General features: G+C 38.0%; 1 protein-coding gene across 1 annotated transcript in view; it reads right to left on the bottom strand.

Moving 5' to 3' along the window:
• PTPRR (protein tyrosine phosphatase receptor type R) overlaps positions 1–24,431 on the bottom strand; it is a 240,815-nt gene that overhangs the window by 202,537 nt on the left and 13,847 nt on the right. Inside the window, exon 2 of the mRNA XM_025882873.2 lies at positions 13,915–14,213. Coding sequence (XP_025738658.2) covers positions 13,915–14,213 — 299 coding nt within the window. The remainder of the gene's footprint in view (positions 1–13,914; positions 14,214–24,431) is intronic.

Genomic DNA, 24,431 nt, shown 5'->3' with positions numbered 1-24,431 from the left:
TGGCAGACAAAGTGATTATGTCCCAATAAGCAAAGAGCTTCTACAAATTGTTAAGAAAAAGATAATTAACCTGATATGCAAGTTACAAATAAGCAACTGCATGAGAGGAAATCCAAATAACCAACACACGAGGGATGTTCAGTCTTTTATATCATGGTGGAGATGCAAACGTAAGCAATAATGAAGTACAACTTTTACTCCCTTGGTCAGCAGAAATGAAGAACGACAACAACTAACTGTTTCTGGGGAGACTTTGAATCAGTCAGGCACTTTTATATGTTACTGGTAGGAGGGTGAATTGCTACAACTGTTCAGAAAATAAAAATTTGGTGATATATTAATTAAATAATCTGTTTTGAAAATTTCTTATTCATATACATAAAATATGTGAATGAACAAACAATATACATTTATGTACATACACACACGAGATATATATATATATATATATATATATATATATATTCCTTTTTCTCCAAGGGTATACATAAAGGTATTTATTATGGCAGTTTTATTGTAGCAACTATGAAACATATATACAAAGCAAGAAAACTGCAAACAACCTGGATGTACATTGAATCTGAGTAGTTTAAGAAAGGATGGTATACATATAAACTTGAAAATTAGGCAGCTATCTAGAAGAAATAAATCAAATTTATATCTAAAGACTCTGAGGTACATCTATGACTTATTATTTTTAAGAAAAGCCAGTTGTAGAGTAAGTATGACAAAGTTTTAAAACAACAATAAAATATATATGTATTTAAAATAGAGAAATGTATAATGTAAATTAAAAAGATTTACATCCCTACACAATTATAAAGGTAAGCTTCAATTACCTGGAGTATGTGTTTATGTATGTGGAATCCTTTTTACCTGATCTTCCCTAATAAACTGGGAATAAAAAATTATTAGGTTATTAATAAATTATTAGTTATCAATAAGTTATTCTGCATTTGGATTAATAATACCTTTAAAAATTTTTTAAAAAATTTTCTTTGTAACAGAGGTTCCTGACAATACAGTTAATGTTAAGAGCCTAAAGGCAATCAACACAATATTTTACTTCAGAAAATTTTAGATTTATTTATTTGAGAGAGAGAGAAAGAGCATGAGAGCAGGTGGCGAGCAGAGGGAGAAGGAGAGAAATCCTCAAGCAGACTCCTCACTGAGCACAGAGCCCAATGCGGGGCTTGATCCCAGGACCCTGAGATCATGACCTGAGTGGAAATCAAGAGTCAGATGCTTAACTGACTGAGCCACCCAGGAGCCCCCTACTTCAGAAAATTTTAGGTGACAAGAAAGGGCTGCATCTGGGAGCACGTGACAAAGGGTGAACACAGAGCAGGTGTTAGCACATTCTGGCTGACAGAAAAGATGGTTAGGCTTTAGCCTTCTCTTAGCAGAGAAGAATAGTTGGTGGGAGTTCCCCAAGAGGAGGGCTCATGGCAGTGTGAAAAGCTACCAGCAGGTAGAGATGAGGGCTGGCTGTGAGATCCGAGTTCAAAGACAAAACAAGTAATGAGGCAGGTCTCCGGGCTCAGAAGAACTGAAGTGCTAATTGGTGGACCAAAGCAGACACTTGGGAAGGGAAGAAGATGTCAAGAATCCAGGTAATTAACAATGGCATATAAGCACGGTTTTAGTCAGCACCACCCCATGGTGCTGTGCGAACCGTGTGATGCGCAGCTTCGCGGGATGCTGATGGCTTAAACTACCATGTGAAGGGCACATCCTAGATTTATACAACAAGGCAGGAGGCTGTTAAAATGCAGAGATTTTACCCCAAGATCAGAGGAGATTAAAATAGACAATTCTGCTGATCATCATCACCATCAGCAGCAGCACCACCACTATTGTGACAGGTGACCTTATTACAACGTGTTACGCTGCACAGAACAAATTCATTGTTCTAGAAAGAATCAAAGGAGGTAGCCTGGTCAGGTATTACAATCACCATTAACATGAAAAAACAAAGACTCAGAAATGTTCATTGATCTCAAAGGTAGTCAATGGCCAAACAGGCATATAAACCCAGGATGTCTCCTAAAACCATCTGTTCCCACTGTCTTAAATTGCTCACAGTGAGAATGGAGATTGGTCCCTGACACTGGGATTGGCCTGCAAAGCAAAGAGCCAACAGATCATTTTACACCTTGTAGTCCTTTCATAAGAACTATATTTTCTTGTTTTTTTAAACCTAACAGTAAACAAATTTTCCCTTCAGGGGATTTCCTGCTGTGTAACATTCAGCCTCAACCTGTCCATCATACTGATGGCTATTTTGTTGTAGTGACTATTTGTTTAGACAGAATGTGTCACAAAAAGGGTTTATAACAGCTTACGAAAACACCTACAATACAAAATAAAACCGAATAAAAGGTAAGGAAATGAGGAAATTGAATTAGAAGAAAAATGAGTGAAGAAAAGTAAACATCCTGCCAAAAATGAAGTTAGTTCACAAAATAAATAAGGCACTCAATAAAGTTCTCTATATTTGCTAGAGGTGGACCACAAATTTGGCTCTCATCAGGAAGAGAAAAAAGGAAACATGATTTACAGCATTTACAGCATTTAAAAGATATAATTAGGGGCGCCTGGGTGGCTCAGTCATTAAGCGTCTGCCTTCGGCTCAGGTCATGATCCCAGGGTCCTGGGATCAAGCCCCACAACGGGCTCCCTGCTCGGCGGAAAGCCTGCTTCTCCCTCTCCCACTCCCCCTGCTTGTGTTCCCTCTCTCGCTGTCTCTCTCTCTCTGTCAAATAAATAAATTTTAAAAAATCTTAAAAAAAATAAATAAAAAAAAATAAAAGATATAATTATAAGCCAACCAGTGGCTCAGGAGAAATACAAGTATTCTTGGTACTAAGACTGAGAAGTTATATTTTCCGTTGTTCCATATAATACTAATAATAGCAGCCAATTTTTATAAGGATCTTACTATGTGTCAGGCCTGATGCTAAGTGCTTTGAATGCTTTATCTCATCCAGTTCCCACAAAAATTCCACAGGATGGGTTTTATTAGTATCACTTTTTTTATAGTTGAGGAAACTGAAATACAGAGATGGTAAGTAAGTCCCTGGGAAAAAAACACAATTAGTAAGTGCCTGATTTGAGATTCCAACACAGTTCCGTGAAAGTTATTCTTCCAAAGCTGTTCTTCTACCACATGACTACCATTTAGGAGCTATACCTTGATCCAATCCTTAAGTATCCTTGAATATCCAATAGAATCCCTCAAGATCCAACATTAGGTAGTTCCCACCATGCTCTCTCTGCCACCCATATTTGTTTTGTTTTGTTTTTGTTATGTTATGTTAGTCACCACCATACAGTACATCATTAGTTTTTGATGTAGTGTTCCATGATTCATTGTTTGCATATAAGACCCAGTGCTCCATGTTTTGTTTTCTTCATTGCACTTAGCACCACCTGAAATTATTGTGTTCAGTTGTTTACTTATTTTATTGTTTTTCTCCTATTAGCATGTGAACTACAGAGCTGTAATGATCTTATCTTTTTAATCTTCTATACCGAGTCTGCTTTACTACCTAAAACATAGAAGGTATGCAATAATATTTTTGAATAAATGTTTCAAGGAGCAAGGAGTAGGTGTCCATTCAACATGTTTGCATGTCTGAAAATCCAGTTGCTCCTATTTATTCTTAGCTCCTTATAGATATTACTCACATATTCTTCCCCAGTCTCTATGACTTATATCAAAAATGCACTGTGTCCTATAACTTGGCTATTTTTCATAAGCCAGCATGGCATAGACTTGTTTTTACTCATTTGATCTAATTTCAAAAAAAATATGCCTAAGATTATAGATGTCACCATCACTTGTCACACATGAGATTTTTTTTTATTTATTTGTCCTTAAAAAATGATTGCTGATTTTTCAAAGCCTACATTCAAAGAATTTGCCTCATGGCCTGTTCAATGTAGATGTTGCTATTTGCTGCCCAGTATGTCCTATTTTAAAAACAGACCAGTTCTAAAAAAGAGAGAGAAAGCAACATGTGTTTAAAGCACAAAGAACCAACAGAAACTTGTTCTGGTTAATACCCAATTCCAGTTGCCATAATCAAATTCTTAAAATAATCAAATTCTTAAACAATGCAGCTTCACTAGGTCCATACTGGGAGCATGAGATAATTAGGGGGTTTTTGAACTACAGATACACAAACACATACCAAAAAAAAAACAAAAACAAAAAAACAAAACCCAAGACATTCAGAATAATTGATTGGATGACATTAATAAATGCAATTCAGGAAGTCCCAGAATATGACAGATTCTTAGCCCTGATTGTCTAGATGCATATTCTCAGCATTCTCTAAATCTTTCAGGATTTCTTGGAATTTGTGTCACATGGCTGTCATTTCCAGAGAGGAGGGCTAACAAATCTCACAAACACATCTCCTCCTGCCATCTTAGAAACTGTCTGTGAACAGGTGGCCTATCCCACAAAATTGGTTCTTCCTCTTCTTTTTTCTTTGAAGTTATCTGTTGCTAACTTACTGTTTTAGTAAAAAGACACAATCATATGAAAACGTAGGCTAAATGGACAGATATGTAAAGTAGATGGTGTCTTCTTGACTTATTTTTCTGAACTCAAATGTTCCAAATATGGCACACAGGTAATGAAAGAAACAATTTAGGACAAGAATAATGGCTGGATTATATTTTCATACCTTAAAAACAAAATTTGGAAAAGACTTAAAGCACAAGATTATGACCAATCTCTTTATAAAAAGACAATGATACGTGGCTACAGTGATGTGATATTGTGATTTATAATTTAAAAAAAAAATTTTGGTTTTCATCCACAGTTCCTGTCACAAAGCTCCTAAAACCCTCGTAGTTTCCTATCTAACAGCAATAGAGGCATTTTTAGTCATATTATTTAGTTTCCAGAGCCATAAAAGTGAAACAGGTGTTTTTCATTATTCATAACAAGCCCTTTCAATCGGTTTTATGTTAATAAGGTGACTTTTGGAAACACCCTAAAGATGGGCAGTCAGGTGGCCAAGGGAACCAACCAAGTGATTAGAGGGACCGAGCTTTCAGTCCCCCACACCCTGGGAAGAAGAGGGGAGCTGGAGGTTGAAGAATCGCCAATGCCCAATGATTTAATCAATCATGTCTACATAAGGAAGCCTCCATAAAAACACAAAAGAAGGGGGTTCAGAGAGCTTCCGGGTTGGCAAACACAGGGTGGTGCTGACAGAACAGCACACCCAGAGGAGACATGGAAGCTCCGCACTCCATCCCTTTGTCCCATGTCCTTTCTATTTGTCTGAGGCGTCTCTTCCGCTTCTCTATGCCTGACTCATAATAGCTTTTAGAATTCACTGGCAATCTAGTAAGTCAAAGGATGCGATCTCCCAAGTAGATAGTGTCAGAACTAAGTGAAATCGTAGGACCCCCAGCTGGTGGCCCAGAATTGCTTGGTGAGGGAAACCTGCCCCCTCTTCACATCTGCTAGCCAGACATGTCATAAAAACAAAGCACGGAGAGTAAAGAGTAGAGGAAAGAGACACAGGAGGCATTTTCCCTTTACATTTTGGTGTGAGAAGTGGGGTTTGCTAGAACAGTCTTGGCTCATGGAAACATGTGGTTTGGAAGAGAAAGGATGACAGGGCAGGCAGTGGTCCTGTGGTCACTTGTCATATGAAGCGGCAGCTAAGCTATGCTCAGTTACTAAAGGTAAAAGCTGCCGATGAGGAAGCTTTGTAACTTTGCCAGGGGAGAGAACCTTCCAAAGACTTTTAGCTCCTGTGTTTTCCTAAAACCAGACAAAGGAACAAATTGTTTCTGCCATCAGAGCTATAGAGATCAAGTTGAAGGAACTAAAAATGGTACCAAACTGATCATGACCAGGCAGGGTCAGAAGCCCAGAAAGTCCAGTCTAATTATCCATTAGCAGTTAGATTTTCAAGTGGAGCATTTTATAGTCACAACAACAAAACAAACAAATAGAAACCCTAAGCATGCTTCATAGGATTTATGATTAGAAAGAAACAGAGAAAGAAAGAAGGAAGAAAAGAAAGAAAAAGAGACAAAGTCCCCCACAGAGGGTACAACAGAACAGTTCTTAACAACCGGAAAACCCCACAGCACCATTTTTAGAGAGAGACCAGACAAGAAAATATTTGCTCCAAAGGAAAGATACCTTCTTTGTTCATCTGCTGACACCATTTGTTTTTACACTATTGGGGAAATTTTAGATTACAAAGAGTTTTTAGGTGCCAACATAAAGACACACAGAACTTTCCAACTTCCTCAAATGAAAAATCCTGAAATACAACATTTATGTGTTCTTAACAGAATATCCTCTTTTTTGTCCTACTAACTTCCTTGATTGCTTTAAGTATTTCCCTTGCTTTAGATTTAAGGTTGATGGAACATAAATAATTTGGCCAAGCAAGAGAAGAAATAGACCCCATATTATAATTACATATAGAGTTCATAAAAAGAGTAGTTTCCCTTAGGATAAGCTCACTACATCAAAAACTAATGATGTATTGTATGGTGACTAACATAATAAAATAAAATTTAAAAAAATAATATTAACCAGGCAGTTGCAATGAAAAGAATACTATGTTTGTTACAGTCAACATTTGTTTCTCCTCAGAATTAGCTGCCTTAAACCACTGAATGTGTTGGGAATGTAAGTCAATACATAAAATGGTAAATCTATTATACAATGGAATTTTTAGCAGTTGTTAAAAATGATGCTTTATAAAGACAGTTAATGGAACCAAAAGATGTCCAAAATATAAACTAAGTAAAAAAACAAAAAAACCCAAAAAACTGCAGGGGTGCCTGGGTGGCTGGTCAGTTAGGCATCTGCCTTCGGCTTAGGTCATGATCCCAGGGTCCTGGGATCGCGTCCCGCATCAGGCTTCCTGTTCAGTAGGGAGTCTGCTTCTCCCTCTCCCTCTGCCCCCTGCTCAAGATCTCTCTCTGCCTCATGCTCTCTCTCTCTCTCAAATAAATAAAATCTTAAAAAAAAAAAACTGCAAGCTTTATGTATGCAGATTCCATATATCTGTAAAATAGTCTATACCTATATATATGAGACTATACAGATACATATATCAATATGACATTATTATCTAACAGTTAAGGATTATTTTTATTCCTATTTTTCCTTCTCTTTATTTCTAAATATTCTGAAACTCTATGAAAGTACATTACTTTTGGAGTCAAAAATATTACTAAATATCCAATATCCAATTAGTATGATAATCAATTAAACCAGTTCTCTGAAGACTCCAGTCATCCTAATGTTAGTCTAAATGATTCAAAACAAGCAGATGCACTAAGTGGTCCAGTGTCAAAACTTCACACAGATATTGCCTCAGCTTGACCTCCAGCATTTCCAGAATGTGTTCCAGCATCCTCCTTGCTGCTTTAGTAGTGAGAAATGGAGAAAAGCAACAGATGGTGACAATTATGCCAAGCTCAAGAATGAAATTTCTACTTCAAGACAATTTGCACGGGTACAATAATATCTGGAGACTCTAAGCACAAAGCTTTCCAAAACGCAAATGTTTGGGATAAGAAGAAAGGTGATTATATAAGAAGATCTGATAGTTTAACATGAAGCTAATTTAGGTTACGAAAAGAGTAAAAATTTAGCCAAATTTCTGAAGTAGATTACAGAATTTCTTTTTCTAGACTTTCTTAAAAATAAAATCTCATTTGACACTACAATTCCTTTCTGATTATAATCTCTAGACTGGCCATGACGGATCTTATACCTTTTATTCTCTGGCTTCAACGTTAACTTGTAGGTCTCAATGAGTATACTTTGAGAGGATGAAAATTGTCATTAGCTTAAATAAAATGTAATCCATAAAGTTAAATCGTCTATTGAGAAAGTGTACAATACTTTCCCAAAGCAAATGGCTTACGGTAAAATTTAAAATGTTTGAGTTTTGAAGTCAGACAAATTTGGATTTGTATTCTGCTGGTCGCACTTACTATTAACTGTAGAACCTGGAGAACGTTACTGCTATGGGGCCTTAATTTCTTTATCTGTACACTGGAAACTAATCATGAGGGCTTTCTGATGCTTGAAGATTCTTCATAGACGTAGTTTCTTCCATCATTACTCTATATGATGAAATTTCTGTAAATTTACCTTTGGTTTCAGCATACAGTTACCGTTCCTGAAGTTCATCGGTAAGAGTACCTAACAAGCAATGGCATAATACAAAGATGCCCCAGTTTTGCTTTGAAGATCGTGGTCCCCAAACTTTAAGATAACCCCCAATGATCCGGGCCTCCTGGCATTCATGCTCCCTGTAGTTCCCTCCCCATGAGTATGGGCTAGACCCAGCGGCTCATTACTAATGACAGAAAAAGTGAGGAAGATGTGTGATTTGGAGACTAGGTCATCATGGCAGTGTGGTGTCTCTCTCCCTTCGCATGCTCTGGAGGAAGCCATGTTGTGAGCAGCCCTGTGGAGATGTCTGCGTGTTGAGGAACTGAAGTCTCCTGCCAACAGCCATGTGAGAGAGCTTGCAAGTGGAGCCTTCAGCTCAGTCAAGTATGCAGAGGTAGCCCCCGCTGACAGCTTGACTGCAGTAACCCCTGAGGCAGAAGAACTACACAGCTAATCTGCTCCCAGACTCCTGACCTTCAGAAACTCTGTGAAATCATAACTATTTCTCATTTGAAACTGTTAAATGCTGAGGTAATATGTTATGCAATAATAAAACAGCTAATACACAGACCAAATCCAAATGACAAAATTGGTAGGGTCTACAGACAAAATACCATTTCAAGGAAGACAGAAAAGAAGTTTCTAAACCATGACTACGTTTACTTAAAAATCAAGAAAAAGAGTTACACATTTTATTATTTAACAAATGTGCCACCATAGTACATTTTTCTCTCGGGCTTTTATATTTACTCCCTCTAGGAACTTGGGACAAGCGTCCCAAGACTACTGGAAGACATCTGAGTCACATTCTTCATTACAGTAGGCTTGTGTCTTACATCCATTTAGCATTTTGGACTCAGTATTTAGTATTTGACCCCAATACCCTTCACATAAAATAATTCATTATTTTCCTAAAGCCTGCATTTGAATCACACTTTCTGTGAGTTGCCCACCATGAGCCAGTCACTTAGCTCAGGAATAAGCCCATGCACCTGCCTCCACTATAGCTCAACATGCATTCTTGCCCACCCCCCGCCCCCATATAAGCAGCATCAAAAACCGTACATGGGCAACAGTGGTTTTCACAAATTTGAGACATTCTTGAGACATAATATCACACATCTAACAGATTGCACTAACTCCTAACTGGCAAATAGTCTGGGTGTTGGGACATAGCCCAGGCACCTGAATTTTCTCCTCCATCAGAGAAAACCTGCTGCCTAATAGGGCCACTGTCAGAAAGTTTAGCGTATAACCTTAGTCACCCATTCCTGAGTACAAGAATCAACATTACTGAGGCCAAGTTGTAAGTCCTCATATCCTCATTATTTCTTGAAGGGGCTATTGTGTCTTAACAAAGATTGAAGTCCAGATACTCTGCTTTAGCATACATTTCAACTGGCATCTGACATCTATTCCATCTTTGCTTGTTAATAGCGTCTCAATTTTTATTCAAGTAACCTCCCCTTTCATAAACAGCTTGTGGGCTTTTAGGGATGCTCTAGGGGTGGGGCATGTAGTTTAGGTTTGAGATAATTAGTCTAATACTATCACCGGGCTGAAAGTTGTTCAGGGATGAAGTGAGTAATTAACTTAAATTGAACTAGTCATAGAGATGCCCAGGATATTACTGACGGCTGTGAAAGGGCAATTTTTTTCCACTAAATATGAACCTGCAAGGATAAAACTCCAGGCGTTTCAGGAAACCATGCTGAGAGGAAGAAAAGAGAATCAGTCTGAAAATGAAGTCACCCCAGGGAAAGCAGAGCTGGGAGGCTGATCCTGGTCAATTATTTGTCTTTGTCAAACCATACCTAAAGCTATACATACTACAGAAATGTTTGTTACCTGAACCACGAATTTTCTCTGGTTTGGACTAGATTCTTGTCACTTGCCACAAAATATTCCTAACTAATAAACCTTCCCTGATATGGTAGAATTCCAATGGTAGGTACATAGGTTAAATCACCTTTTGGGACATTCCCTACACAAATACAAAATTATGATTAAAACAATATGTCTTTTGAGGCGCCTGGGTGGCTCAGTTGGTTGAGCGTCCAACTCTTGGTTTCAGCTCAGGTCATGATCTCAGGGTCATGGGATGAGCCCGGCATCGGGCTCTGCGCTCAGCGTGGTGTCTGAGGGAGATTCTCTCCCTCTTCCCCTCCCCCATGCCCACTCTTTCCCCTGCTTGCTCTCTCTCTCTAAAATAAATAAAATCTTTCCTAAAAAAACAAATAATAATATGTCTTTTGAAAAAGTACCCAACCATTACTTATCCACATAACACACGAGATGCTACAAAACACATAAAAAGCCACATAACACAAGAAATGCTACAAAATTTATTTATTGTGTCAAAGCAATGAGAAGGCTGGACCTTCTAAGTCCTTCAGATCACATCTAGAAATTATCTCTTTCCCTGTAAGATGAAACTCAAAAACCGGTCAACAGCAGAACCAAGCTGAAGTGAGGCACAACGCAGAGCTCGGGATGTAACCGAAACCCAGCTATCCGAAGCATTTGGTTTTATTCATCTTCTAAATCAACTGCTTGATAAAAATATTTTCAAAGAAAGTTTTGTGTCAAAAAATCAGAGAATGTCTGTGTGCTGGTCTGGGTGAACGGTGAGCAAGACAAGAAGATTTAGGACTCTAGAAAACTCACAGGGACCATCTGAGGCTCCTGGAAACTCTCCATCATCTTCCTATGGGCTTAGAGAAGTCCTCCCTCTGCCCTAAGAACTGCCACTGTACCCTCTCTTTTCTCCCCCTTCCTTCCTCCCTGCCTTCATCCCTTCCCGGCCGCTCCCCTCCACTTTCCCTTCTCATCTTCCTCCTATCCCGTCTCCTTTTTCTTCCTTTTATTTTCCTTCCTAGGAAGATCATCCTATGAAGTAAGCCATAATCCCCCCACCTTTTAGATTTCAAAGCCTTCCTAGTCCCAGTTTTCTCAGATTTTTCCCAGGCTAGAACATTCTTCACTCGGCAACCTAGGCTGAACTTGCTGAACTGGAAAAGCCTGCAGCTGCTTCCATGCTACCATTTTCATCCATACCTCTAGATTTGCTCCTTCCCAATGTCATGGTCTTGTGGCCTGACGTATAACTACAGAATTTCCCGCACACATCTGTTTATAGCCATTTTTTTTTGACTCCTACTACAGCCCTGACCTTGAGGACATTCATATTCCCTCTATATTGCATTTGTACGGAAATCCTAACAACGGCTTCTTCATTGGGCTTCTGAAATGTAATTAGCATTCTCTGGGATAAACATTCTAATTACACTGTTCTCTCCTTGGAATAAATGAACTACAGATTTCCCTGATCATAAAAGAAAGGAGGAAAAGGAAAAAAATTCATTTGTGGATAAATGCTCTAATGAAATGCTTTGTGGAGCCCACTGGGAATCAGGAAAAGAGGAGTGACACATACATCTCTCATGTCCCTGTTAAATTTCTCATTCTATAATCCACTGTCTTAATGATGTCAGAAACAAGAGGGAGAGAAAAAAATATAGGAAGAGGGAAAAAAGTCATCTCTCCCTCTCAATGGAAACCTTAAAAGTTGCATATAGGAATTTGGCACTGGTGTTTTTACTCTGGCTGAAAAAAAAAATCCTGGTAATTTCTCTAATTCAGGAAACTAATACTCATAAACACTACTCATTTTGGTATAAATTAAGCCATAAAATAATTCCTTGGTACCCCTGCAATATTCCTCAAGTAATACTCTGTGTGTGTGTGTGTGTATACACACATAAAACACATCTACACCTTAGCGACACAATCATCAATTACTCTATCAAAGTCATTTAGCCATTAGAGTTATCTCCCTTTCATCATCTACACTTCATTTCTAAACCTCTTTTCTGGACAGAATGAACCTTCAAACCAGCTGATATGTGATTGAATGGTGACTGTCTGCTTTTTGAGTCAGTAGAACATTACTGATTTATTAAAAAATAACCCTATTTTCCTGGTTTCCCTACTAAATCACACCTGCGTAAGTAATGTCAATAGATTACAGGAAACATTAACACTAGTAACTGTTGCAAGCCACCATAGCCACAGCATGGTTAGAGACTAGATCAAGGAGGCTAGGGAAGCCTAATACAGCAAAATCGCCTATTGCCTTCATGTAATCATCACCCGTAAGAAAAAGCACAGCTTCTTCATGCGTTTCCAAACCACAAACAAGCTAAAAGTGAAATGACCTGCCAAAATTCCTCACTGATGCCTTTCATCCTCCATAATATGAAATTAGCTAGACAGTACATGACATTATAAGACAGAACAAACCTCTTGAACAGTAATTAACAGTGACTTTAAGAGTTGACAACAATGGGAATATGATGGTCACCAGAGGAAATATCTCCCATGAGCCCTCGCATTAACACAGGCACATCCAGATACAGCCACATCATTATCATCATTTATCTTCACCAAATAGAGTACATGGCTTTCACCTTCAGAACATCTGTTACTCATGTAAATGCACAAAATTTGTTCAAGTATTTCAGGAGCCAAGTGACCCACATATTTTGTAACAAGAGCTCATCTTGGGTTCTCAATTTATGATTTTTTTATTGAATTACTGACATTTCCTCTCAGACATTTCCCAAGCAAAGCCAGAGATTCCATTTCATTTGCTCTATTTCTGGACCCCCCAAATGACAACAGGATCATAATAAATACTCAGTGCGTGCTAGTTGAAAGCATCAGTGAATAGATTTTGATTGTCAATACCAAGTGTCTTATATGTAGCAGATAAAAAATAAAGGAAAGGAAAAAAAAAGTTTGTTAGATTTAATTACATTTGGCTCATAGAGAGATTGTCAAAATGCAAACATGGTTTAAATGCATGATCTTGGCCTTAAAAGTCAACATATTTGATTATATTTCGGGGCAGAAATGCAATAACAACCATTTAGCTACTGATTTGTAGTTTTAATGCATATCCTCCTGTTGTGACTTTAAACTTAAGAGGCATTGTAGTCTAAACAGGGCATCAACCTCAGCATGTATTTAAGCTGTGATACCTCCATAAATTGGGGAACTCTGGCCTGGGTTACATACCCTAAGAATACAAGCAATGGAATCACTGTATCATCTTGATTAATAAAGGCTGATGCCTGCTCAGTGATACTAGGAATATTATCCATCAATTACTTACTATTTATTCCAGTGACAGAAAACTACCTCCCCACCCCCACAACACCCCTTCCTTTCAGTGGTCTCTTCACTTGTTACAATTTGAAACAAGTACCCAGAGATCTTCAGGAAGTACTATTTATTTATATAAACTGAGACTTAGCCCTATCTGCTTCGAACAGATTATCACAGAAGACAGGCTCAGTGCAGAATATTATCTACTGTAACTGCAAGGCCTTCCTAAGGCCATTTTTTATTCAAATATTTATTAAGTACTGTGTAGTGTTGGTGGTATAGTGGTGAGTATAGCTGCCTTCCAAATATGTATTAAGTAACCACATGTGCCATGCCCTGCGCTCTGCACAGAGCATACAGACAAGGTTTCTCATTTCATGGGCTTACATTCAAGAAGAAGCCAAAAGACAATAATCAAGTAACAAAAAAGAAAAGACGTATCAAGGAATGAGAAGTGCTGGGGTAAAGAATCACTGAGATCCGATGATAACTATTCACCATTAGGTTTTGTTTTCAAGCCACAACCACAGAGGAAAGTATCAGCGTCAGCATAATGCAATACTTACCACCACAATTACATTTGCTGCAGGGATTGGAAGGTTTTCCACTTCAAGATCTTGACCGGCCATGGCCAGCAGATTGAGAGATGGGTCATATGCAGGTCTAGGAAATGCTGAATTAACAATTTGGTGCTGTTCATTTATTTGCGTTTTAGAAGAGGAATGGTAGCTATGTTTATATATCTTTTGTGGAGTTATGTCCAGGCTCTTCTCAATGTCTTGCGAATGGTGATAAATGAATGCTGGCTTCCCACTCTTCTTCTGATGAACTGCCAAGAACTGATCATTATTTCCTGAAAAGCACCCTGAAACAAGGAGAAGGCAAAAACAAAAATCAAAGACCTTCACTGAGATGAATAGAAAGATCTGATAAAAAGAATTACCTGTCTTCAGGCAGCTTTAAGACTTGTGACGAATTTAGATGAAGTTGGTCTCCACCTTTTCCCCTGCTTCATTTTCCCACAAATAGAACGCATTTGGTGGTATGGAGGCATCTCAGAGACTTTGGGTAGACAGAGGTGGGTGTAGTTTGAAAAAGTCCTATTTATCAGATATTCTTATATGTCTTTTGGTCCAGAATTTCCTCCTTTATCTATACTCCCAGGTCTAACACCCAGTTGAGCTTCTATTCCTGAATGTCCTATCTGTTCCTCAAATAACGATTTATGTCATAGTTAAGCTTTCCTCCCTTTAATCAATAGCCTTTCATACAATTCTTATTTTATACTTATTTTATCTTGCTTATAGTTAGCAATGTATAATTTTTTTAAATGCTTGTAGAATATTTTAAGCTGAGGACAGAAATCTGAGGAGACTCATTATGGTCGCAACTTCCAATTCTGTAACAACATCCATTCTCTCCTTCTTACTCACTAATATGGCTGTCCAGGTAACGAAATGCATTCACCTTTATTTCTTCTGTTAGGTAAATATCCACGGACTTGAATAACTCTTTCTCCTATTTGTCATTGGCCACAGGAGGAAAGAGATAACATGTACACGTAAGCCAAAAGAATATCACTAGGTCAAGCATCAATTAGAAAAGCAAACTTAAGGGGCCTGGGTGGCTCAGACGGTTAAGCAGCTGCCTTCAGCTTAGGTCATGATCCCGGAGTCCCGCGATCGAGCCTTGCTTCGGGCTCCCTGCTCAGCGAGGAGTCTGCTTCTCCCTCTCCCTCTGCTCCCCCCCTGCTCATGTCCTCCCTCTCTCTCTCTCTCTCTAATAAATAAAAAATCTTAAAAAAAAAAACAAAGAAAAGCAAACTTAAGATCTTCTATATAAGATGATCAGCAGAGTAAGCAGATCACAACATAGTAATGCCACCCACACAGTGCCTAGCAACCCTAGGCACCCTAGATTTTCCCTTGGTGTGTCAATGTCCTTAGAAAATTACTTACCTCTTTTCCCAAGAATTCTGGGATGCCTAGAATTCTTACTGAATATTTATAGTAGAGGAATTGCTAGTTTTTACAGCTTTCTCTCCATCAAGCCTTTTGTGACCAGCATATATGTCTATCCTCTTCAGCAATTCTGCCTGAAATATGCTTTAAACTTTTGCTTAGGGATATAAAGACAGGTGATTTTTTTTTAGTCAGCTTCAGTGCTTTTTGCCATGATGGAACAGACAGTTTGGGAATCATCTTTGGGTACCAGTGACTTGAGCCTTTCAAATCATTCAAATCACCATTATATTTCATGTGAATTCTGAAATAGTAATAGAAACTAATCATCATATCTTCAGTCCTGAGTTTGTTAATAGACTATAACTTTTTAAAAAGCATACCAAGCTACCATAATTTGCCAAAGATGATGACTTGACAGTGATGACCTTGAAATACCTATAAATTTTATTTCTCTGATAAGAGTTCTTCAGATTTGGAAATGAAACTGTCATTAGGAACATGTATAATTAATGAAATTCAGAACAGGGCACTGTGATGTTATTATTCTTGCACTGTTTTATTAATGGAGAATGGTGCTAAAATGTTTTAGATGTATATTGACTTTCTGACCATGAGATGTTCCTTTAGAACTTTACTAAAAGGAATTAACTCACTAATACTACAGTGTCCTGGAAGAGTTTCTTTAAGAGAGCTCTTTCTTCCCTCCCTTCTTAGAGAACTGAGTCTAGGGGCCCTGGGTGGCTCAGTTGGTTAAGCGCCTGCCTTCGGCTCGGCTCATGGTCTCAGGGCCCTGGGAGGAGCCTCACATCACTGGCCTCCCTGCTCAGCGGAGAGTCTGCTTCTCCCTCTCCCTCTGCCCTTCACCCCTTCTCATGCGCTCTCTCCCTCTCTCTCACTCTGGCAAAGAGCAACAAAGAAGTGGTCAACTTGCAGTTAAGAATAGAATGGATGTACTATTTTTATTTTAGTTGGCTTTTTTAAATACTCCTCATTTAAAGATGGTCTGTTGTTTTGGGAAAGGCATACTATCTGCTTGAATGAATTTGGGTTTCTCACCTGAGGGACTGGCCCTTCTACCAAAAAGAGGAATCTATAATGTTCAGTAGCATGAAAACTATATCTGCCACAATAGTGCCATTGAAATGGGCATGTTAATAAAGATTAACATGCAAAAAAGACAGGGCCTTACAAGATTTAGGAAGTAAAAGATAAAATAGTGGGAAATGGGGAATTTCAGTAAGAAAGAAAGAAGTGCTTACAGCTTAGGTACGGCTTAGATCAGAGAAGGCAGATATATGAGGAGAGATGAATAAAGAACTGGGAAAGTTACATAATCATCTTCACTCTTTCTTTTTTTCTGCTATCAATCACACCAAACCTTGTTGGAGCCACTTTATTTAAATAAGGTAGGTTAGTCCAACCAACAAATGTCTCTTGTGCTAAAACTGGCCTAAAAGCAAAGGTGAAAAAGTCCAATTGTAACACAATTAAAATTTCCCAGACTTATCCAGTTGTGTATGGGGAAAGACTTACTCATGCCCTGTCCTCAAATAACGGGAACCCAGTTGGCAGCATGATATTAGGAACCCCACCATAACCATTAGGCAGGAGAAAGTTTTTCAAAGTGTTGTGCTTAGGTCCCTGCATCAGAATCATCTGGGATATTAAGATGCAGAGTCCTACATCCTAGCCTAGAACCACCAAAGCAGAATCTCTGGAGATGTAGCCTAGGAATCTGGATTTATTACTGAATTCTTCTCACATTCAAACTCTGAAGATAAGGACCACTGAGCTAGTATCTGGAATCAGTTTTGTCTTCTCTATCTTCAAATGCTACCTCTCTATTGCCTCCTTCACTTCAGCATTATGAATATACTCAAGTAAACAATTCAGTAATGTTAAGATTGAGATGACTATGAAATATCAAACTTCTGAATTAGACATTTAATAGCTAAGTGTGTAGTTCATGGTTGGAGAGAGAGAAATGAAAGATAGATTTGTGAATCATCCAATACAGATAAAATTTAAAGCCAAGTGACTGGATGTTGATGATGAAGAGAAGACTGTGTATGACAGAGCACTGTAGAATTCAAGTATTTTGAACCAGGGAGCTGAATGAAGGAGCCAGCAAAGGCAAGTGAGAAGGATGGTAAGAGAATAGGAGAAAAACCAAGAGAGAGAAAAAAACTTAAGAAAGAAAAGTTGTTTTAGAACCTGTATGTATTATAGGGTTTTAGACAGAGGCAACCGAAAAATCACTCTCATAGTGATGTCTCTAGAAACAAGTATATAAATGCAACTTCCATGTGTTGCCATGGAAGATAAGTCCCACTGACGACACACTCATAGATTTTAAAAATTACAAAGCACGCTGAGGTTGCTGCCATGAGAGACAGAAGATGGAGTGGGAAGATTCTCACCTAAGAAAGAATAAATAAAAGAGAAAAATAAAGGAGTCTTTAAAATAAGTTGATTTAAAACACCCAAAGAGATAAAAGAAGAAAATAACAAGAATTTAAGGAAAGGGAATGGGCCTGTTTCAATTCAGGTGGAAAGCATAGAAACAAAAAATATAATAATTGACGAAACTCAGTGTATAGGTTATATAGTAGACTAGACCCCACTGAACAGAGATTCAGTAAATTGGAAATGTTTAGGTAACAATACAGAAAGAAGCACAGAGAGATTAAGAGAGGAGATGTGAAAAAGAAGGTGAGAGATTCTGGTAGCCGGACTTTATAGATCACTCTGTGATCAACACCTACCAGCATTCACATCCTTGTATAACCCCCTCCCATTGAGAGTGAGCTGGATCTCACTTGCGACTTTTAACCAACAGATAATGGCAAAGGTGATGGGCTGTTACGTCCTTGATTAGGTAAAAAAGAGGTGACTTCTGTGTTGTTAGGAGACCCTCTCCCGCTGACTTTGATGAAGCAAGTTGCCTTGCTGGAGAAGTCCATGTCAAGGAGGAGGCTTCTAGCCAAAAGCCAGGAGAGAACTGAGGCCCTCAGGGTCACTGATTCCTGCCAACATTCATGTAAATGATATTGGAAGCAAATCCCTCCTCAGATGAGCCTTCCTTTAAGAGCCCAGCCCAGGCCAACACTCTAATGGAAGGCTTATGAGAGACCTTGAAGCAGAAGTCCCAGTTAGCTGTGCCCAGATTTCTGACTCATGGAAACTGAGAAACAGTAAATGTGTACTGTTTTAATCTATTACATTCTAGGGTCATTTGTTATACAGCAACAGGAAACTAATAGAGAGAGGCTGGCAGGTACTAAGTCATTGAATACCTTTACTCAAGAAATAGAGCATTAGAGAAATCGAACATTTTGCAAAATTTAAGGAGGGAAATGACAAGATAAAATGTCTATTTCTGAAAGATTCCCTAGCTAGACAAGAAAATAGATTGGAAGGAAGTGAGAGTAAGTGCAAAGGGACCAGGTAAAATATTTTAGATGACAGAAGAATGGCCCCAGACTAGGTGGCAGGAGAGGGACGGAGCCGAGGTGAATCTAGTCGACAGATGATCCTTCCTACTCCAGGAGATTCATATATGTTGTCTACCTTGGATTCAGCTGCCTCTACCTTTCATAACTCCTATATATAAATTCCCCAACTGACCAATGTTGACTCATAGGCAGGGACATCTCTACACCCCTATTCAGCAGGAAGATATTACAGAAGATAAGACCTTCCACTCTCACAGCAGCCTTAAAGATTTAAAGGTCGAAACTGTTGGACAGGAGGGGGCGGGGTGGAGATGAGGAGGAGAACAAAAGCAAAAAAAAAAAAAGTAGGTAAAAATTTACAGACCATTGATAAATATCTGAGACATTCAAAGTATAACACTCCTCAAGGAACTCAGGGCTACCTTAATGTTAATGCTTTGCTAGAGGCAAAAAGCAATCTAAAGCAATCTTAGCTTGACAACAGCCGGGTTTCAAGGATCCTGTTTCTTCTTTAACTTATGAAAATCCCTTTAGAGACTTCCTTTATCTCTACCTACCACCCCCCCCAACTTAAAAGTATATAATCAATTGCTTCTCACAATCACAGTGCAGCTCTTTCTGCCCCAGGGTCATGTCCCTGTGCTTTAATAAAAGACCTTTGTGCATTGGAAAAAAAAAAAGACACTGGAATTGACAAAAAGAGGGAGGGGCGGGGGGAGAGGAGGAGAAGTATTAATTCAATGATTGAGTTAATGTTCTGGGAGGGAACCAACAATGGGGTTTCAAGGGTAATTTCGTTTCTAGTGGGTGTATATGGGGGTGCCTGTGGTGCCTACAATATATGGAAGCAGAAATATCTAGAGAGCAATTATATGTAAATGAACTCAAGAGGAAGCTCTGGACGAGAGATAAGTGCTTAAAAACCATAAGCAAGCTGATGGAAAACTGAGGGATGAGACTGCCTAGGAAGAGTTGTGGGTGAAGAAGAACCAGAAGTCTGCAACCTAGACGCAGAGAAGCCCATACTGAAGGAGCAGTTGGAGATTGTCGAAGTATGGAAGGCATGGGAAGAGTGCAACGAGGAGTCTGTGTGGGGCAGTACCCAGTGTCAGAGACTCTGAGAGTTCAAACAAGACAACCCTGAACATTTGCATAGGGTTTACTTACTTAAAATTTATCAATGGACATCTGAGCCTGGATATTCCGAAGACCAGATTCAACATGGAAAAGGCTTGAGGATAGCATTCTAGAAGCACTAAGCTGACCATCTTCCCCTGTTGAGTCCTTGAACAAAAATAAAATAATTTTAAAGGATCTGAAAGGGTATGGAAGATTCGGAGTCTGGGTAAAATGAGGCAAACACAGCCTGCCTTGTTGTTTCCACGGAATAAAACCTGGGCCAAAATGCATGAGACAGCTATTTGAGGACTCTGGAAAATAAATAGTAGCAGGGGGACTTCAAAGTTCCACAGCATCAGCAGGGAGTTTACCATCTCCCCTGTCTCCCCCAGTATTCTCTAGTCAACCGTAGTGGATGCCAGGGTGCGGACAAAGACAGCTTCAGGAAAAACACTCTAAAACACTAGTTCTGAAAAAGGGAACTCATAATGCTAAAAGAGGCCGCAGGGATCTTTCCCCATTTTTCCTCTCTCTTTTCTCCATTCGCCATGCCCCACCCCAAGCAATGTCATGGCAGCAGTGGCCTTGGCCATGAATGAGGGCTTACGGGGCTCAAAACTCCGCACGAGGAGAGCCTTTCTTCCTCTTGGGGAAGCTACCATTCTAAGAGAGTGGAACCAACTGTCACAGCTTTTTCACTCTCCATCGTCCCCCCACTTGACCCTGGACTCAGATGCAGTTATAGAAATACAAGAAGCTCACTTCAACTATAATGATACAGATAGGTTTAATGTGAAAGGATGGAAAAAATATGTATCCTGAAAACACTAGTCAAAAGAAAGCCACTATCAGACAACACAGACTTCAGAGCAAAGAAAATTACCAAGGACAAAGAGACACATCACATAATAATGTAATGTACATAATGATGTAATATATATAAGAATATATAATAATCCTAATTGTGTATACACCCCCCCCAAAAAGCATAAAAATACATGAAGCAAAAACTGACCAAAGTGAAAGAAGAAGTGGGCAAACCCACAATTACAGTTGGAGATTTTATCACGCCTCTCTCAATAATAGAACTAGTAGACAGAAAATCAGCAATGGCAAGGTTATAAAGGAACAGAACAACATCACCAACTAACTGGACTTAACAGTTTTTATAGAATGCTCCAACCAAGAACACAGAATACACATTCCTTTCCAGTACATACGGGACATTTGCCAAAATAGACCATATCGTGGGCCATAAAACAAACTTAGACATTTGAAAAAACTGAAATTATACAAAATATATTCTCTGGCCATAATAAAATTAAATTAGGAATCAATAATAGAAAACAAGAATATTTCCAAGCACTTGGAAATTGAACAGCATACTTCTAAATATCCTTGGGTCAAAAAATAATTACTAAATTAGAACATGTTTTGAACTGAAATGAAATGAAAATATAACATCATAATTTGTGGGATGCAATTGAAGCAGCACTGTTTAGAGGAAAATTTATAGCATTAAAGGTCTTTAATAGAATAGAAGGAAGATCTCAAATCAATAATCTAAGCTTCCATCCACTTTAAGAAACTAAAAACAAAACAAAACAAAAACAGAGCAAAATAAATGCTAAACATGCAGAATGAAATTAAAAATTAAAAATTTAAAAGCAGAAATTATTACGTTGAAAATAGGAAAATAGGGGCACCTGGGTGGCTCAGTCGGTTAAGCGTCTGCCTTCAGCTCAGGTCATGATCCCAGGGTCCTGGGATGGAGCCCGCATCGGGCTCCCTGCTCAGGGGGAAGCCTGCTTCTCCCTCTACCACTCCCCCTGCTTGTGTTCCCTCTCTCACTCTCTCTCTGTCAAATAAATAAATAAAATCTTTAAAAGAAAAAAAATAATTAAAAAAAGAAAATAGGAAAATAGAGAAAAATCAATAAAACAAAAGCTGATTTTCTGAGAACAGTAAAATTGATTAAACTCTAGCAAGACTCACAAAGAAATAGAGAAAACACAAATTATTAATATCAGATTAAAAGGAAGGCTATCACTACAGACCCTGCAGACATGAAAAGAATGATAAGGAAATACTATGAATCATCCTTTGCATATAAATTCAACAACTTAGATGAAATGACCAATTCCTCAAAAACCACAAACTAATGAAACTCACACCCAAGATGAAATACAGATCTCAAACTGTCCTAACATTATAAAAGAAATTAAATTTCTACTTAAATTTTTTTGAAAAAAAGATCTTCAGGATCAAATAGTTTTATAGGCAAGTTCTACCAGACATCTAAAGAAAAATATAACATCAACTTCACATGACCTCTGCCAGAAAATAGAAAAGGGACACTTCACAAATCATTTTATGAGGCCAAAATTATACTGATAACAAAGCCAGAGAAAGACAGTACTAAAAAGAAAACCATAGACCAATATTGCTCATGAACACAGATGCAAAAATCCTCAACAAAATATTAGCAAATTGAATGCAGAAATAATACAATGAATAATATACCATAACCAAATGGGGATTATCCTGGGAATGGAAGGCCTCTTCAATATGTGAAAAGCAATCAACATAATCTACCATGTTGACAGTCTAAAGAAGAAAAACATTATATCAACTGATGCAGAAAAAGCATTTGACAAAATTTGTATCTATTCATAGTTTTAAAAAAGCTAGGCAGACTAGAAATAGAAGAGAATTTCCTTTAAAAAGGCATCTATAATGGGGCGCTGGGCTGGCTCAGTCAGTAGGGCATGTGGCTCTTGATCTCAGGGTTGTGAATTTGAGCTCCACATTGGGTGCAGAGATTACTTTAAAAAAAAAAAAGTTTAATAAAAGAAAATGTAAAAATAAAATGTAAAATAAAATTTTTTAAAAATAAATAAAAAAGGCACCTACACTAATACCCACAGTTAACATTATGCTTAATAGTGAAAGACTGAATGCTTGCTTCCCATCCTAAGATAGAGGACAAAGCAACTATGACATCTTACCACTTCTATATGCCATTGTATTAAAAGTCCTAGTCAGTGCAATAAGACAAAGAGAAGAAATGAAATGCATACATACTGGAAAAGAAGAAATAAAACTGTTCTAGTTGCCTATGGCATGATCATCTGTGTAGAAAATCCCAAAGAATCCACCACAATCTTCCTAGGATTCACAGGTAAATTTAGTAAGGTTGTAGAATACAAAGTCAATCTGCAAAAGCCAATGGCATTTCTATAAACTAGCAATGTTCAAAAGAAAACTGAAATTTTACAAAAATTTATAACCATTCTAAAAAATAAAATACTTAGGTATAAATCTAACAGATTTTGTATAGGATATGTATACTCGAAATTATGAAATCCTGAAAAACCAATCAAAAAAGACCTAATTAAATAGAATGACATACCCTGTTCATGAATTGTAAGACTACATAATGAAGATGTCAGTTATCCCCAATTAAAGTAAAAATCCCAACAGAATTTTTTTAAATAGACATAGTTATGCTCATGTAAGGTTAATCAGATTAAAACAGCTCGTAAATCCCCTAGACTTAGAAACTCTGGTGGCAACCCTCTCAGGTCCCCTCCCTCCTCAGTAGCTTTATACTATCACTTTGCTGTTGCTCAATAAACCTTGCTTTGCTGCCCACCACTCTGATTTACCTCTTCATTCTTCCAAGAGGCATGACCCAGAACCACAGGCACCAATGGAAAAAAATCCCTGTAACACAACTTTAAAACTTTTTGAAGATAGGAGAAAATCTTCATTACCTAGGGTTAGGCAAAGAGTTCTTGGATAGGACACCACAATCATAATCCATAAATGAAAAAAAAATTGATAAACTGGCCTGGATCAAAATTTTAAAAATTTTGCTCTGTAAAAGACAATTGTAAAGAGAATGAAAAGGCAAGCTACAGAGTGGGAGAAAATAATTGTAAATCACATATCCAGCAAAGATGTGTAATCAGAAAACATATAGAACTCTCAAAACTCAATAGTAAGAAAACAAACTAATTTAAAAATGGGCTAAAGTTGAACACTTTGTCAAAGAGAATACATAAATGACAAATAGGTACATGAAAATCTGCTCAATCCTATTAGCCAAGAGAAAAATCTATATTAAAACTGTGATATGATACCACCACACACCTCTTAGAATTGCTAAAATGAAAAATACCAACAATTCTCAGTACTGGAGAGTCTCTGTAGGAATTAGAAGTCTCAGACCTTATTGGAGGGAATGAGAAATGGCAAAGGCGCTATGGAAAATAGTTTGGCACTTTCTTATAAAATTAAATATACATTTACCAGCAATCCCACTTCTACATACTTACCCTAGAAAAATAAACACTTATATTCACACAAAAATCTCAAGCAAATTTTTGTGCCAGCTCTAGTCATAACTGGCCCCAAATGGAAACAACTCAACTGTCCTTCAGTGCGTGAGTGGGTGAACTTTGATACATCTATACATTGGAATATTACTCATCAATAAAAAGTAATGAACTATGGATCCATACAACAACTTGGATGAATCTC

Source organism: Callorhinus ursinus, unplaced genomic scaffold (genome assembly GCF_003265705.2).
Source record: "Callorhinus ursinus isolate GAN/ISIS: 27379988/994484 unplaced genomic scaffold, GSC_fseal_2.0 scaffold14, whole genome shotgun sequence".
In the NCBI taxonomy this organism is placed as follows: Eukaryota; Metazoa; Chordata; class Mammalia; order Carnivora; family Otariidae; genus Callorhinus; species Callorhinus ursinus.
The sequence above is the reverse complement of the archived record's forward strand: the minus strand, read 5'-3'. Positions and strand labels throughout refer to the sequence as shown.